The sequence below is a fragment of the Pseudophryne corroboree genome, chromosome 5 (genome assembly GCF_028390025.1).
Source record: "Pseudophryne corroboree isolate aPseCor3 chromosome 5, aPseCor3.hap2, whole genome shotgun sequence".
Lineage (NCBI taxonomy): Eukaryota > Metazoa > Chordata > Amphibia > Anura > Myobatrachidae > Pseudophryne > Pseudophryne corroboree.
The window spans coordinates 149,672,110-149,690,881 of NC_086448.1; the positions used below are offsets into that span (position 1 = coordinate 149,672,110).

The following is an 18,772-nucleotide window of genomic DNA, read 5'->3' on the forward strand; positions in this document are numbered from 1 at the left end:
CCCATCCCAAGTGCGGATTGTCTGCAATACTTGTACATAGTTATTGTTAACTAAATCGGGTTATTGTTGTAGTGAGCCATCTTTTCTAGAGGCTCCTCTGTTTATCATACTGTTAACTGGGTTCAGATCACAAGTTATACGGTGTGATTGGTGTGGCTGGTATGAGTCTTACCCGGGATTCAAAATCATTCCTTATGGTGTACGCTCGTCCGGGCACAGTATCCTAACTGAGGCTTGGAGGAGGGTCATAGGGGGAGGAGCCAGTGCACACCAGGTAGTACTAAAGCTTTCTATTTGTGCCCAGTCTCCTGCGGAGCCGCTATTCCCCATGGTCCTTACGGAGTTCCCAGCATCCACTACGGACTATGAGAAATAGAATTATCGGTAAGTAAATTCTTATTTTCAGTCTTGTCTTTATCATACCCACATTTGTCAAAACATTTCACCATTTCTCCAGCCTGCATCTGAAAAACTTCCTTTTCTGAACAGTTTTTCCTTAATCGTCTAAGCTGTAATGACGGTATGGATTCTAACCATCTATCATGATGGCAGCTATCCCTGGAAATGAAGGATCTGGAGTCGGTGGGCTTAATAAATTTTTTTGTTTTTAATGAACCTTCCTCTACATAAATTGTTAAATCTAAAAAAATCACACATTCCTGATTTATATCAAAAGTTAGGATTATATTTTGATCATTATTGTTTAAAAAAGAACAAAAATGATCAAGTTCCTCCTTCCCACCTCTCCAAATAAAAAATATATCATCGATATATCTTCGCCAGGACACTAGGTTCGCCCCGAAGGGGTTATTATTCCAAATGGAAATATCCTCCCATTCCCCCATAAAACTGTTTGCATAACTCGGGGCGAACCTAGTGCCCATGGCGGTACCCCTTTTTTGTAGATAAAAATCCTCCTTAAAAACAAAATAGTTATTCGTTAAAATGAAATTAATACCTTCCACTAAAAATTCCGTTAGATTAGGATCCAAGTTGGACTGTCTCAATTTCTTCGTTACAGATTCTATTCCTTGTTTATGTTCTATAATTGTATACAATGAACTGACATCAGATGTCACTAAGAAAAAATCCTCCTTCCACTCTATGGCTGGTAATAAATTTAACACGTCTCCTGTGTCTTTCAAATGGGATCTGTTCGTTAAAACGAAGGGCTGAAGATAAAAATCAATAAAAGAGGATAAATTCGCTGTCAATGAGTCCACCCCGGACACTATGGGCCGTCCTGGTGGGTTCAAAGTGCTTTTGTGCATTTTTGGCAAAATGTAAATAGTTGGTATAATGGGGTTCTCTATTAGGAGAAACTTAGATTCTGTTTCTGTGACGGTACCCTTTTTAGTATAGACTTCTACAAGGGTCCGTAATTGTATACCCATTTTTTTAGTGGGATCTCCCCTATTTTTTTTATATGTCGTTCCATCACTCAACTGTCGGATAACCTCTGTTTCATATTTAACTCTGTCCATCAAGACTACGGCTCCGCCTTTATCGGCCGGCTTGATGATTAAACTCCTATCTTTTGACAGAGTATCAAGAGCCCGTCGTTCTTTAAAGGTTAGGTTGTATCTAACTTTCTCCGATTTTAGTTTTTCCAGATCACCAAGTACCAGTGCACTGAAAGACTCTAAAAAACATCCCTTAAGGTGTGAAGGAAAAAAAATTTGATTTTGGTCTAAATAGGAGATTCCCTTCAGTCTCACTCACCAACTGCTCATCAGATTTTAGTTTAAAGAATTTTTTTAAGGTTAATTTCCTTATAAACTTTTGAATGTCAATGAAAGTGTTAAATTGGTCTATCTTTGTTGAGGGGGAGAACTTCAATCCCTTTTCAAGTAGGGTCCGTTCCTCATTCAACAGGATATGTGTACTCAGATTGAAAATTTTAACACTTTGGTCCTCTGGACCATTGCTTTTATGACTATTCAAAAGTTTTCTCATATTTCTCTTACTCTTTTTGTTCCTTGCTTTAATCCGATTCTGATTATTCCCGCCCCTTTTTCCCCTATGTGTGTGTTTTATCTCCATACAGGGGCTTTCCTTCCTCTGTCTAAAAAAGGGGATGAGTTGTATGAAGGTATATCCTCTAAAGGAACTCTTCTGGTTTGTCTTACAAAGAACAGTCTTTGCATGTGGTTCGGGCTCTCATTATCTACGTGTAGAGGACTGTCTATCTGGAGGTCAGATACCCTTTTTGTACTTTTTGGTTTTCACAAACGTGGCTGGCCTGCGAATAAGCAAACTTTGGCCAAATGGATTAGAATGGTGATTGCACAAGCTTATGCGCAGGCTGGATTCCCAGCTCCTGCTGTTCTCAAAGCCCATTCTACTCGGTCTGTTGGACATTCTTGGGTGGTCTGCAGTGGCGCGTCCGCTGAATTGCGCAAGGCGACTACGTGGTCCTCCCTGAACACATTCATTAGGTTCTATGCCTTTGATACTTCCGCCTCCCAGGATGTTTCCTTTGGACGCCGGGTTCTTGTGCCCGCTACGGTGCATTCCTCCAGTGAGGAACTGCTTTAGGACACCCCCTATGTATTCCCTATGGAATCCCAGTGTACCCCGCTGCAGAAAAGGAGATTTATGGTAGACTTACCATAGTTAAATCTCTTTCTGTGAGGTACACTGGATTCCACAGGCGCACTTAGCTTCGTTGTGTTTATATGGTATTAGTCCTGGTCCCTTCTCCTGCCGTGAGAATGCGGCTAACATCTGCCGTCTCTTTTACAGCTGAAGCGTTTTGCTGCGAGCCCCACAGCTTTTTTAAAGGAATGTAAGCTTTTACGTGCAGGGCCCTCTTCCCTCATGTGGTTTTACGTCTCTTACTTAACCTGTATTCTTTTCAATACTCCCTTTGACGGCACCAAATCCCTTGGTTTTCTGCCGCCCTGATACTTATCTCAATGCTGTTTACTGCTGCAGCTATGTATATATACCCTGTACTTGTCCTATATTGTATTGAATTGTAAGTCACTGTCTTCATGTTTTGCTTATTTGTTTACTCTGTAATTGGGTGCTGCGGATCCCATGTGGCGCCATATAAAGAATAATAATAATAATAGGTCTTAAAATTGCGACCTTTTTAATTAATTCCATCTGGTATTATATTGCATTTGTTTGCTGAGCGCTGTTATATATATCTTTTGATACTTTTGGTTGCTGTGGGGACTGACTATCCCCATCTCTTACCAGCTGCCAAAGACACGCAGCCCTGTATAGCGCCTGAATATAAATACTTGTTATACCTTATCTCTTTGCACTGTAACGCAGGTCTTACAAGGTTTCCTGCACACCTCTATTGCGATGGGTGCAATTTGCAAAATGAACATTCAATCAGTTTCCTTCTGGTAAATCCCAGTGATTCAAAAGGGGTAGATTTACTAAAACTTCTAAAATGAACTAGTGGAGGTATTGTCCACAGCAACCAATCAGATTCCATGTATCATTTTACATAGAATGTACTAGATAAATGATAGCTATAATCAGACTGGTTGCTTTGGGCAAAAGCTGATTTTTCTTTTTAGGGCTTCAATAAATCTACCCCTAGGACTGGATCTCCCTACTAGAGTTATAGCTGCTTGATTTTCTCAAATGAACTCTTACTGTACGAGTCCTGCCAAACATTTGACATTCTCTGTCTCCCTGGAGCGCTGCCAATCCGAACTTGCCTCAATCCAAACAGTTGCTTATCATACAGGATTTGCAGAGTTATCCATCTATGGACAGAGTGTCAGGAGAAGACCAGAATCAAGTTTAACTCCTCACATTTCCCAGTAAACTTACTGTGCTGACTGGCGGCTGGAGATACATCTTTTGGGATGTCAGACTACAAGAATCTGTCCATGCTCTCAGGTAACTTTGACCAATGGCAGACATTAATGCCAAGAACTTCATGTGAAATGGGAAAAAATGACCAATTTGACCAGTGGAAAAAAAAACAAAAAAAACCCAAAATGAAATCTTTTGAAATTGTGAAAAATGAAAGTTGAAAACGTGCATAATCCTACATTTTAAAAATGTAGATAAAACTAGTAGTGGTGCAATACGTAAAAACAGAGAATACATTATAAGATGGAATTCTAGGGGTGCTTTAATTGCTTGAAAAAAATTGTTAACTGCAGCTTTTATTATTGAAACCGTCACAATCGCCTTTTTAATAAAAAAAACAAAAACCACAGTCTGGTCACAAAACCAGTAAGTACTCCGTTCATTAAGAGATTCAAAATAACTATGTTATACATATAATTTAAGTTTTGCTTGTATTCTTTCCTCCTGGGTAACCAGAGCTGTAACTAGATAATTTGGTGCCCCCACCCCTCCTCTATTTTTAAAAAAAAAGAGACATTAGAGGCAGCTCCATGGGCGAAGGGACATGGACTCTTTTATGTTGTAACTTGTAGTGCTTTCAGACAGTGGGCTAGATGCATCATCGCTTGGAAAGTGATAAAATGGAAAGTGAAACAGTACCAGCCAATCAGCTCCTAACTGCCATGTCACAGGCTGTGTTTAAAAAATGTCAGTTAGGAGCTGATTGGCTGGTACTTTCTCACTCTACAATTTTTCATTTTCCAAGCGATGATGCCTCTAGCCCAATGTCCCTATCAGATAAACAGACTATCAGTAGCAGGTACTCAACAACTTCAATCTTAACTGCCAAATCTCTAAATGCCTGTGGACAACCGTCAGGAAATGAAAGCGGATTTATTTAGATAGATCATATATTGATAAGCAGACATTACTTACCGCTCTACTGTTATTACCACTGTTTCACATGGTATTAGATTATGTATGTAAGGACTGTAGTTTAGTGTGCTCTGGGAGGCAGTCACAGTGTGCCCTGTGATCTCACATTAACCATATAGGGCAATCTACAGCAATATGTTTAACTAAGAAGAGGTAAATTAATTACAAATACATGTATAGTACATATAGAAACTAGCGAACATATGCAGCCTGTGGCAAGAACTACTGCCGGCTCACTGTAATGGTAGGCATGTAATCCCAGGGTCCTGGTGTCATGCCTTGCCTTGTGGTAAAATCTGACCTGCGGCGACGGACTTCCCATGAGATCTACTGGCTCCTGTGGGATTATGTATAGTAGATGGCTAGGCACTGTATGCGGGCAACCTGGCACTCCATGACTGTATCTAAGTTGGGCAATCACTGGAAGCTCCACGCTGCTGTAGAAGGGAGGAGGACTCGGAGGCGGCCTGGTGAGGAAAAGAAGAAAGCGGCATGGGGAGTAGGAGGCGGCGGATGGTAAGAAGCAACTTGACAGGGCAAGGAGGAGGAGATGACACAAAAAAGGGGAGTCCGTGAAGCAGCAATGCTAACACCCCCCCAGAACTCTGTGCAGGCACTGCTCGTACTAGTTCCGGCTCTGCAGATAACATTCTGTTATACCCCTTTCAGACATAAAACCCCGGCTTCAACCTGACGTGGACCCGGGACGTGAGCATGGTCTGAAGCCAAGGCTACCTGACAAGGTCCCCATTCACACATGGTTGATGACCCACGTTATTCCCAGGTCATCCACCTCACAGTGGTCTTTTGGAGATGATGTCACCTCCAAGCACTACTGTCCCCCGCCAATCAGCTCCTTTTAGGCATAACCTGGGTCCAGAGCCGGATTAAGCATTTGGGGGGCCCGGAGCACTAAAGACAGGGGGGCCCCCTCCCTCCCGTCATCACCACCCCCTGGCTGTGCCCGCTGTTTGTTCCCCACTTCCGTCCATGAGGCAGCAGCATAGGGCAGGTCCTACCTGCACACCTGCGGTGGGGGCGGACTCCAGAGCCTCCTCTCGGGCAGCATGGAAACCGATTCTGCTCATCTCCAGCCTCCGCCAGCACCACCAGCTCTCCCAGTAATTGTGCTGCTACTGGTGGCGGAGACTGGAGGTGAGCAGAATTGTCAGTGAATAGTAGCAGCGCCAGCAGGGGCAGACCTATATTTTTCTTTTAGGGGGAGCTGGAAGTGGACGTCCCCCCACTGTGAGAAGTTTGTGTTTCAGAAAGAGAGGGGTGCCAATAGCAAGAACTGGCGCAGACGTTTAAGAGGAGAGAGAGTGCAAGAGATGCGGAGAGGGGGGCAGAGAGAGTGTATGGGGACAGAGAGGCAGAAAGAGGGGTGCTGAGAGGTGAGAAGGGGGAAGAGGGGGGGGTAGAGAGGTGGCAGAGAGGAAAAAAGAGAGATGGGAAGAGAGGGAAAAGGGGTGAGAGAGCGAGAGAGAGGGGTGTGAGAAAGAGAGAGAGGATAGGAGAGCGAGGTGCAGAGAGATTGCAAAAGACATAAAAATCCAACAGTCCATAGGCAAAAGTAAATACAGCCATACAACGCTGTTCTTCTATCACTGTAGCTCCAAGCATAAAAGAAAGATACTAACATTAAATATGTGTAAGTAAATAAAACAATAAATATATCCCGGCGGCGCCACTACCTTTTGCTGCCTCTGAGTCCATGTCATGTACTGTATGTGGGCTGCTTACTTCTCTTGTACATCTCTCTCCCTCTCCTCCCATTGCATCTGCGCCCTTTTCTTCTTCTCTCTCCCCTCACTGCTGACAGACGAACCGGGGCTAACTGATGGTGGGTCTCAGACACTCAGAGCCTCCCGGCATACCCAGAGGAAGTGCGGGCACTGCGGGGCTGCTGTAGGGTCCGCCTCCGGAAGGAAGAGCAGAAGTGTGGTGATGATGGCTATCGCTAGCCAGTGCTCCGCGCTCGGATGCCGCCTAGGCTGCTGCTGACGTTATATGGTCGCAGCTATGTTAATCAATGTACCTATAGCTACACATAAGTACACTGTCACTGTGGCTGTGTGTCACAGGGGAGAGGGTGGGTGTGGATCTGCCACTGAATGCTACAGTTGGGTAGGAGCGGCTCTGGACAGGGGGGCCCAGGGTTACTAACCCCCAGTGACCCCCCCTTAATCCGGCTCTGCCTGGGTCATATCTTTCAGACAGGAGCCGGGGCACTGCCCTGGGTTGCTAGTCCCGGGAATAACCCTGGTCAATTAAAGGGTAAGAGGACCCTTTTAAACATGAGCCAGACAGGGTCAATGTGCGTTCATGTAAAAAAAAAAAACAAGTTTTTGGCTTATGTCTGAAAGGGCCGGGTATTATAGAAGACATCATATTTACAGAAGACAGCATTCTATACCACTGGTCACATCTCCTTAATCCTACACATCAGACATTTAAGCCAGTGTATGTTTGTATATGCTGGCCATTGCACTGTTCATGATGAGCGTGAGGCTGGGTCATTTTTCTACATTGCTGTTAAGAAAATAACCATTAAAATATGATACATTGCTTTGGGGGACACCAAGGGCCTGATTCTGTGATGGGAGTAAAGTAAAAAGAGCAAGTAACTGCACCTTGGCAAAACCACGTCGCACTGCAGGTGGGGCAGATGTAACGTGCTGAGAGATTTAGATGTGAGAGGGGCGTGTCAAAACTTAAATCTAAACTGCAGTGTAAAAATAAAGCTGCCCAGTATTTGTGGGCTACGTGCAAAAGCAGCCAGTATTTACCCTACATGCAAAACAATAAATGTATCCTCCTCCCTCCCCGGGGTTACCGATGCAGTGTACAGACAACATACCAAAGCAGATGATGGAAGAGGGATGGGGGAATGTAAAGCATGTCAAATAATTCCCCATTCCTCCTATTTCGTGTGCAATGTTCCCTACATGAGTATATGTCTTTAATCCAGCCATCTGTTAAAGAACAGATAAACCCAGGAGAGACACTCATTACACAGCCATAGAATTTTACCAATGTCACGCTTTGTACCCAGCTCCTAATTTAATTGATTTTCAACCTATCCCCATTCATCTAATATTTTAACTGACTTCACAAACTGATCTGACAATGAGGACTGTTTATCAGGGGGAGATATACTAAGCAGTGATAAAAGTGGAGAAGTTGCCCATGGCAACCAATCAGCTGCTCTGTATACTTTTGTAGTATGCAAATTATAAATGCTGTCAGTGCTGATTGGTTGCCATGGGCAACTTCTCCACTGGCTCACTTTTCCACTTTTATCACTGCTTAGTACATCTCCCTCTAAGAATCTTGTGTCTCGAAAATACATTTATTACATTAATTCTTAGGCCCAACCCAATGGTGTAGTGCGAGTATTCTGTAATTTAAGTATTATTACCTAGAAATAAAATATAAGGCAGGCCAAGAAATTAAATGGAAACACAGTTTTTCAAAGGTTTCTTACATGTATACATTTTTATTTAAAAAATAATCAAAATGATAAAGGATAAAAAATACATAAACAATAATTGACATTTAAAAATTCTAAATTGTGATCTCACATCTGGATTTACAACATAAACAAGAAATTACTATAGCCACAATTGCTTGCCTGCTACAGTTCCCCAATAAATGAAATGCTCTATTGACTGTTCATTTTATTTTATTTTTTTAAGTATTTGGCTTAAACCAGCATAAGCAGCCTGTTCGTGTACATACTTGTACAGCGCTAATATAAATGGTTACCTTTACTAAAAGCTACCGCTAAGATGGCATTTATTAATGCATCCAAATACGATCCAGCCTCCCTGTCCCATAGTAATATTTTCTGTTGATTTATTAGATCATTATAATTCTAGGTGTGAAAACAGTGGCGACAGGAGACATTGCACAGTAGCTAAATATAATGAAATTTAACTTATTTTTTTGTTCATATTCTCCCTTTATAACTCCTGACCACAGTAATGTTCAAGATGTCAGAAACGGATTATCACAAATATGGTATTGCTCTCAGCTATCATCAAACATATAAGTTAAATGCAAGTTATATCATTGGTCATGTAATGTATACATTCAAGTTTTTTTTTTCTTTATTTACAGAGGCTTGCTACTATCAGCCTTACTTCGCCAGACTTCCGGTGTGCTAAGTATGCAGGATGAACACGTGAAAGGCCTATTGCTCATATGTATAGTGACATGCACAGTATAATCCATCGTAGCAAGTGCCAGCATCCTACATTTATAAGGATGAGAGGTCAGACACCCGCATCTTACATTGCATTGTCATGTGTGCTTTGGCTATAGCAAGGGATTGCCTAGCCATTCTAGCTAATGTGTATTGCTTACAGTGCACATCTTTAAATATATACAAGTTTATGCACATGTGATAGGGCTCTCACTCATGAGTTCATTGATCCCACTATAAATCCTATTTCAATAGAACATCTAAAATATAAAGTTGAATTCACTTGTTTGGAAATATTAAAGGCTATATGAGGTACAAACATACATATTTTTTTCCAATAAAACAGAGTACCAAATAGCGCTCGTTTAGAAGATACAACAGTGCATGGAGTAATATTGCCTAGTATGGTTGTCCTGTGACAGTACGGTTTTATCCTCGCCTCTTCTATCTCCATTTTGTGTAACCTTCTCTGCAGTTGTTCTGTGCAGTGATTCAGCGACTAGATGACACAACCAGATAGCTTGGTGATATCACAGAGAGAAGATTCAGTCATGTTCCAATGAATTCATGAATACCTGCACTAACTTCATGAGTTGTATTTTCTTACCACCATCATTGCACATGGTAATATCACTGCCGACTGCCCATACCACACAGACATATTTCAAAAAGACAGAAAACTGCTTCTGAGATTCACAAAAGCCACTCTATAAGGTAATATTAGGGCCACGATAATAAATCACAGATGCTTTTCTTTGAGCAAATTTGAGCTTTATTACAAATGTTACTTAAAGCATACTTGTCTACTGTCCCAGAATGTCGTGGAGACTCACCAATTTGAGTGAGCCCGTCCTTATCCAATGTTGGGTAATTTATTTATTTTTTATTTACTTTCAAGTAAACAAAGCGAGTCAGGTCCATACACAGAAGGCCTTTATAGTTTGGTGATTTTGATAAAAGGAACATTAAAATGCTCCAAAACATTGCAGTAAGCACAGAAATCTGCTCAAGTTGTGACAGTGTGCTTATATTACCAGCTAGAAAGGCACAATATTCATTACAACGATTATTTAGCGCAGATAATATTGTAGGCGGTGTCTTCCAAGCCTCATTGCTGTCATGTGACAGGAGAGGAGTGTTCCCCATCCACATCAACTTATCACCACGGCAGTGATAGGATTCCTTGTGACACCATCTTTAATCCAGCTCTGACCCAACTGCAGATATTCTGGGGCTCAGAGTTGGACGCAAAACAAAAAAAGCAAGCAACTTTGCACCAGGGACAAGCCATGTTGCACTGCTGGTGTTGGGGAGACTTACAATGTGCAGAGAGATTTAGATTTGAGGGGGTGTGTCCAAAATCAAACCTTGAGGATACGTGTCCAAAATAAAATGTAAATTATTCCTATTCAAATAAAGTAGTTCAACATTGGGCTACACGCAAAAGCAGCCCGTATTTACCCTGCATGCAAAACTAAATAAATGTATTTGCTCCCCTCTTGCATAAAAACATGGTTTGTTCAGATGCTCACTTACTTGTTTTTTGTGCTTTACCCCTAACATAGAAACACCCCCTTTGTGAAATCCATAGATAATTTGGGCCTACAGTATCTCACAAAATTTTCACTTTGTGATTAAACAAGCCTCTATTCTGTATTGTACAGTACAAATAAATTGTAATATAAACGGATTCCCTGACTGATACAGGAAAGTCAACGTGTTTTCTAGGTTTACAATTAAAGATGATGAAATAGAAATGATCCGTTTGTATAGACCAGGCATGTCCAAACTGCGGCCCTCCAGCTGTTGAGAAACTACACATCCCAGCATACCCTGACACAGCTTTAGCATTCTCTGACATTAAAACTGTGTCAGGGCATGCTGGGATATGTAGTTTCACAACAGCTGGAGGGCCTCAGTTTGGACATGCCTGGTATAGACCATTTAAACTATTACAAATCTTTTTGGTAACCACCTAGTTGCTGCTGATAAGCATTTCTTAGTTCCAAGGCACTGTAGTACATCATCATATAATGGCGAGCAATGTTTCACATTCTGAAGTTACATGTCCTGTGAAGAGATCTTTATCATTACCTGATTTTGGTCACTCTGGTTTATTAAAGACAACAATAACATGACTGATGGAAATGGACATTGCAGAAATCAGCTCATTCAGCATTATGTTGCACACAAAGGTTTATACGGTGCGTCATAAATACAAATATATATTTCATCTATCATGTAAAAATATATATTGATTTACCAATTTAAGTCCAGTGCTATTCTCTACTGCTAAATTTTGTTTTATCGTTCTTTAAAAAATATATGTTGCATCACATGTCTGTAAGAAAAACAGGGTTAAAAAACATATTGGTCTTCTCGGTTACATTATTCCACTCATTGTTGAAGTGTAAAGGTGCTGGTGCCAATACAGAGAAAAAATAGAATAGTAATTAGATGAAAAGCGCTTACTAGACAAAATATCAATCTTACATGGTATGAACCAAGGTCAATGCTCAGTATACGGTTATGGGAATTTTCTTTTTCTTTGGGGGAGCTGGGGGAGAGAGATTTTACCTCATATAGCTCTGAAACACAACAAAATATGCTACAGTGATATATGCATAGCATCTTTATACAAGTCAAACTTGCTGACTCTCCCTGAATGTCAGGGAGACTCCATGAAATAGTGGTGATCTCCCTGAAGAGTCTAGGAATATTCCTGAGGCCGGGTGGAACTCGGGAGGATATCAAAACACTTTCCAACCGTTGAAGAATTACTGGGAAGACTAAGGCAGATGTGTGCTACAAGAAAATGGCTGCTCTTCAGACACAGACAGTTTGGAATATAGCATGGACGTACTAAAGTACTTTGGCACCAAGTCTAATTAAGAGTCAAAGATAGAGCAGGTTAAGGCACACCATTTAAACGGGATCCACACTGTCGACATTTACCATGTCAACATTCATAATGTTGACACTAGAATGTTGACATGGTTCAACATGTTGACATGCTCAGAATGCTGAAGGTTTGGGTTAGGAGATAGAAGTGATTGTCACTTGACTGCTGGGACCTAGAAGCCGAGCTGGAGCCATTGGAACCAAGTTAGTGACCACTGGGCCCCCAGAGACGTTAGGTGTACATTCTATCAAGTAGACATGTCATCCGTGTAGACATGATGAATGTTGACTTGGTCACTTTCGACATCCTGCATGTCAGTCTAACATAACAAACACATTTAAACGTTAGTCAGCAATTGGACTCTGTGTAATTCCCAAGGGAGGGAGAAGCCTAGAGGTACAGTGATATGTAGTGGCAGATTTTATCTTGTGGCTGCAGCCCCCCGGTAAAATCCTCCACCGTATGCCACTCCCAGTGAGGCCTGGTCCCGATAATCGCTACTCGGTAGTGAAAGAGACAGTCCATGCTGGCGGCGGATGAGATCCGACATCAGTCTGAGTGACATCATCATTAAGAACCCCATGCTCAAATCTAAATGTAGGAGCCGCCACTGGCGGTATGAAAATCTATAATGCGGCATGTCTGCCTACATTGATGCCACTAATTAAAACAGCTGCACCAATCTCAGGGCACCGATTGAGGCACTTCCTTAACTGACAAGCTCATTAGCAAAGCGAAGCCGTTACAATGCACAAAGCTAAACATTCATATAACAATAAAAATGAATCAATGGCAATGAGGCACTGTGTGATCATCTTCCACTGATTCTCAGATGTCATAAGAGGTAACAGCGGCACTTGTAATGCACCTTTCTCCAAGCCTAAGTGTGCTTCCCATCAGAAGCCTTTTGCACACAGCTGTTGCTCATCACTGTTTTAAATACACCAATATGGTTTTAATGGGAATAAGAGGCACAGTAAATTCAAAGCACATAGTTGGGGAGTTAAAGCTATCTGTCTGGTGACCCTTGACCTTCCTCCTGTGCTGGAATATATATATAACAGACCTCTTATTTATTGTTACAGAACGTGGATAATGCAATACATTCTCTTCCAGTAGTGTCCACCAAACCCCAGGCTGGTCCCACAGGATGTTTTCCCAGTATGATCTCTGTGGCCCCTGGAGGGCTGCGAGCAGTAGGAAGACAAATGTATCTGAGGGCTCCTCTTTGTGCAGTTTATAATCCTTCATTTGGTTTACATTTTTACAGCGACAGAAAATAATTAAATACTATGACTAACAAAAGGATGCCTTAAAAGTTCCTCAGCCGTAGGCCTCCTTTTCTCTTCCACAAATATTTGTTTCATGAAGTCTCTACAGGAGTCGGAAACGTTATCCGGGAGCCGGGGCTTGGTTGGCTGAGTAGCAATTTTGAAAATGGCAGCCATGGCTTCAAACTCCGACCACGGTGGTTTCTCTGTGAGCATTTCCACGACGGTGCATGCCACACTCCTTCAGTATGAACAGAAGAGGAGACCATTAGTCTGAATCATTCCATTGACAAAATCACTTATTACTCACAGAAGTGGAATGTCCCTTGGACATGAAGTTTGCTCACTCATTATAAAGCAAAACTAATATTCAGGCACAGAACATATTTAAGTATTTATAGTAATATTCTTTACCCAGTTTTAGGATGAGTGAGAAGTCTAGCTGATCAGTTACAGATGTTACCGTTAAAGACTGGAAACGTCAAATATTTTTTTTATTTACGTATTCAAAGTACAGAGGAAATAAAAAAATGTGTCTGTAAAAATGCAGTGTGAAATTAGTGCTATATAAAAGTCTGTTATAATAATAATAATAATAATAATAATAATAAGGGCAGGCAGTGTTACAGTTTCTACCTCTCTGTAGGCTACGAGCGATTAGAATTGTGTGTATCTTCCTTTTGCCTGCAGGGAATTCAAGTGATTGAAGGATAGAGGAATTTTCCATTTTGAGTGGAGCATCCAAAGCTAAACCTGACCTCAGGAGTTAATTACCTGGGTGTGGCATTGAGGCGATCCCGCTGCTACAAAGTCGATTCCTTTATGTAACCAGAACAGCGTAGGTATGGTCATTGGTGTGGTTGCCATCAATGTCAATACAACAAGTAACTATCAATGGCTGCCAACTATGCAGTGCTTTCACTGACTGGCCTGTGGGCCAATCAGAACATGGGGTGGGGCTTTGCAGGTGTCGGGGGTGGAGATATGCTCCGTGTCCCTGCACCTCGTTAAAAAATAAATAAAATAAAAATTGGTTATGCCTTAACATCAATAGAAGGAAACAATCTGGGTTTCCCCCATTGATGGCAAAAGTATTCTACATCGGCCATAAACCATCGATGATTTTGAATCACTGATGATCGATGGCCATCCCTAGAACAGTGTCTGATAACTGCGCCATTCTCCTTGCTCATACAGATCTTTTTATACAAGTAGCAGGCAGAACCCCAACAACACACAGTGGCAGTGGAAAGTGCACACTATGGGGGAGATTCAAATGTTTGAAAAGTCAGTTGGGAGTCTGTTTTTTCCTATCTAATAGACAGGAAAAAACAGACACCCAACCGACTTTTCAAACATTTGAATCTCCCCCTATGGGTGGGTTGTAATGAAGTCCGAGTTCGGCAGCCATGCGGGTTGCTGGCCGAACTCGGGTGTCTTTTTAAAGGGGTAATCATGTACAAGGCATGGTTTAGCCTAGTACATGATTGCCCCTTTAAAAAAATGCTCCAGTTCAGCTGGCATTCCGCACGGTCGCCGAACTCGGACTTCATTATATCCCGATTCCCGGCCCAAATGTCAGTGGAACCACGGGATCACATGAACGCTGAAACCCAGGCAATTGATCTTCCACTTAACCACTTCTTGACTGGAAGGGTTTTCCTCTCCATGGTGTCTAAACCAACAATTTATGCTTGGCAAGTGTCCATATTGTTGTTTATGGATGTGAATTTTATTTAGTTTTTTCCTGGGAAATAATAAGATTTTAAACCTACCGGTAAATCTTTTTCTCGTAGTCCGTAGAGGATGCTGGGGACTCCGTAAGGACCATGGGGAATAGATGGGCTCCGCAGGAGACATGGGCACTAAAAAGAACTTTAGGTATGGGTGTGCACTGGCTCCTCCCTCTATGCCCCTCCTCCAGACCTCAGTTAGAGAAACTGTGCCCAGAGGAGACGAACAGTACGAGGAAAGGATTTTGTAAATCCAAGGGCAAGATTCATACCAGCCACACCATTCACACCGTATAACATGGAATATATGAACCAGTCAACAGTATGAAACAAAACCAGTATCAGTCCAAAACTGATTCAACTGAAACATAACCCTTATGTAAGCAACAACTATATACAAGTCTTGCAGTATGTCATCCGCACTGGGACGGGCGCCAAGCATCCTCTACGGACTACGAGAAAAAGATTTACCGGTAGGTTTAAAATCTTATTTTCTCTTACGTCCTAGAGGATGCTGGGGACTCCGTAAGGACCATGGGGATTATACCAAAGCTCCAAAACGGGCGGGAGAGTGCGGATGACTCTGCAGCACCGAATGAGCAAACATTAGGTCCTCATCGGCCAGGGTATCAAACTTGTAGAATTTTGCAAAGGTGTTTGAACCCGACCAAGTTGCTGCTCGGCAAAGCTGTAAAGCCGAGACGCCCCGGGCAGCCGCCCAAGAAGAACCCACCTTCTTAGGGAAATGGGCCTTAACCGAATTCGGTAACGGCAATACAGCTGTAGAATGAGCCTGCTGAATCGTGTTACAGATCCAGCGAGCAATAGTCTGCTTACACGTAGGAGCACCAACTTTGTTGGCAGCATACAGGATAAACAGAGCCTCTGTTTTCCTAACTCGAGCCGTTCTGGCCACATAAATTTTCAATGCCCTGACCACATCCAGGGACTCGGAATCCTCCACGTCCCTTGTAGCCACAGGCACCACAATAGGATGGTTCATATGAAAAGAAGAAACCACCTTAGGCAAAAATTGGGGACGAGTCCGCAACTCAGCTCTATCCACATGGAAAATCAGATAAGGGCTTTTGTGAGACAAAGCCGCTAACTCCGCCACTCGCCGCGCCGAAGCCAAGGCCAACAACATGACCACTTTCCAAGTGAGAAACTTTAATTCAACTGTTTGAAGCGGTTCAAACCAGTGAGACTTAAGGAACCGTAACACCACGTTAAGGTCCCATGGTGCCACTGGAGGCACAAAAGGAGGCTGGATATGCAGCACCCCTTTCACGAAAGTCTGGACTTCTGGAAGAGAAGCCAATTCCCTTTGAAAGAAAATGGATAGGGCTGAAATCTGAACCTTAATGGAGCCTAACTTTAGGCCCAAATTCACTCAAGTTTGCAGGAAGTGGAGAAAACGGCCCAGATGGAATTCTTCCGGAGGAGCAGTTTTGGCTTCGCACCAAGACACATACTTCCTCCAGATACGGTGATAGTGTTTCGATGTCACCTCCTTCCTTGCCTTTATTAGAGTAGGAATAACCTCTTCCGGAATTCCTTTTTCCGCTAGGATCCTGCGTTCAACCGCCATGCCGTCAAACGCAGTCGCGGTAAGTCCTGGAACAGACAGGGCCCTTGTTGTAACAGGTCTTCCCTGAGAGGAAGAGGCCACGGATCTTCTGAGAGCATTTCCTGTAGATGCGGATACCAGGCCCTTCGAGGCCAATCTGGAACGATGAGAATCGCCTGAACCACTCTGCGCCTTATGATTCTCAGTATCTTTGAGATGAGAGGAAGAGGAGGGAACACATAGACCGACTGAAACTCCCACGGTGTCACCAGTGTGTCCACTGCAAACGCCTGAGGGTCCCTTGACCTGGCGCAATATCTCGGAAGTTTCTTGTTGAGGCGTGAAGCCATCATGTCTATTTGAGGCAGACCCCACTGACTTGCAATCTCTGCGAAGACTTCCTGATGAAGTCCCCACTCTCCTGGATGTAGATCGTGTCTGCTGAGGAAGTCTGCTTCCCAGCTGTTTACTCCCGGAATGAAGACTGCTGTCAGAGCGCTTACATGACTCTCCGCCTATCGAAGAATCTTTGAAGCTTCTGCCATTGCCGCTCTGCTCCTTGTGCCGCCTTGGCGGTTTACATGAGCCACTGCTGTGATGTTGTCTGACTGAATCAGAACCGGTAGACCTTGAAGTAAGGTCTGCGCCTGACGAAGGCTGTTGTATATGGCCCTTAATTCCAGAATGTTGATGTGTAGACAAGCCTCCTGGCTTGACCACAGACCGTGGAAGTTTCTTCCCTGTGTGACTGCTCCCCATCCTCGGAGGCTCGCGTCCGTGGTCACCAGAACCCAGTCCTGGATTGCGAACCTGCAACCCTCTAGAAGGTGAGCACTCTGCAGCCACCACAGGAGAGATACCCTGGCCCTGGGGGACAAGCGGATCATCTGATGAATCTGTAGATGTAACCCAGACCACTTGTCCAGAAGGTCCCACTGAAAGGTTCTGGCATGGAACCTGCCAAATGGAATGGCCTCGTAAGACGCCACCATTTTTCCCAGCACTCACGTGCAGTGATGTACCGACACCCTGTCTGGCTTCAACAGGTCCCTGACCAAGTCCTGCAGTTCCTGGGCCTTTTCCGTCGGGAGAAAGACCCTCTTTTGTTCCGTGTCCAGAATCATGCCTAAGAAAGGCAATCTGGTTGTTGGAACTAACTGTGACTTTGGCAGGTTTAGACTCCAACCGTGTTGTTGTAACACCCTCAGGGAGAGTGATACTTTGACCAGCAACTGTTCTCTCGATCTCGCTTTTATCAGGAGATCGTCCAAGTATGGGATAATTGTGACCCCCTGCTTGCGCAGGAGCACCATCATCTCAGCCATTAATTTGGTAAAAATTCTCGGGGCCATGGACAGCCCAAACGGCAACGTCTGAAATTGGTAGTGACAATCCTCCACCACAAATCTCAGGAACGCCTGATGAGGTTGATAAATGGGGACATGAAGGTATGCATCCTTTATGTCTAGAGACACCATATAATCTCCCTCTTCCAGACTTGCAATAACCGCCCTGAGCGACTCCATCTTGAACTTGAACCTCTTTAAGTATAGGTTTAAGGATTTTAAATTTAGAATGGGTCTGACCGAACCGTCCGGTTTCGGGACCACAAACAGGGTTGAGTAATAGCCCATCCCCTGCTGCAGCAGGGGAACCTTGACCACCACTTGTTGGAGACACAATTTTTGAATTGCTGCCAAAACTACCTCCCTCTCTGGGGAAGAAGTCGGCAGTGCCGATTTGAAAAACCGGCGAGGGGGCACCTCTTCGAATTCCAGCTGGTACCCCCGGGAAACAATGTCTGTAACCCAGGGGTCCACCTGAGAATGAATCCAGACCTGGCTGAAAAGACGAAGACGTGCCCCCACCGGAGCGGACTCCACCCGCGGAACCCCAGCGTCATGCTGTGGATTTAGTAGAGGCCGGGGAGGACTTCTAATCCTGGGAACTGGCTGTAGTTGGCAGCTTTTTCCCCTTGCCCTTACCTCTGGCAAGAAAGGAAGATCCCCGAGCCACGGGTCCACAGTGCTCGCCTGGCAGAAACTGCCATAGCGTTCGCTCTGGACTGCAGTATGCCTATGTCCCTCTGAGTCTCTCTCATATAAAGGACCGCATCCTTAATATGACCCAGGGTCAATAAGATAGAATCCCTATCCATCGTATCCATATGAGTAGATAAGGTATCTGTCCACGCTAGTACAGCGCTACATACCCAAGCCGACGCTATTGCCGGTCTGAGTAATGTACCGGTATGTGTGTAAATTGACTTTAAGGTAGTTTTTTGCTTGCGATCAGCAGGATCCCTGAGGGCAGCAGTATCCTGCGACGGCA

The 18,772-nt window shown here is 43.5% G+C and overlaps 1 protein-coding gene across 8 annotated transcripts in view; it reads right to left on the reverse strand.

Moving 5' to 3' along the window:
• Positions 1-8,226: 8,226 nt before the first annotated feature.
• Positions 8,227-18,772, reverse strand: part of LOC134927404 (mitogen-activated protein kinase kinase kinase 3-like) — a 261,260-nt gene continuing 250,714 nt past the window's right edge. For all 8 annotated transcript variants that reach the window (XM_063921804.1, XM_063921803.1, XM_063921810.1 and 5 more), the window contains one exon: positions 8,227-13,379. In XM_063921804.1, coding sequence (XP_063777874.1) covers positions 13,151-13,379 — 229 coding nt within the window. In that variant the 3' untranslated portion in view covers positions 8,227-13,150. The remainder of the gene's footprint in view (positions 13,380-18,772) is intronic.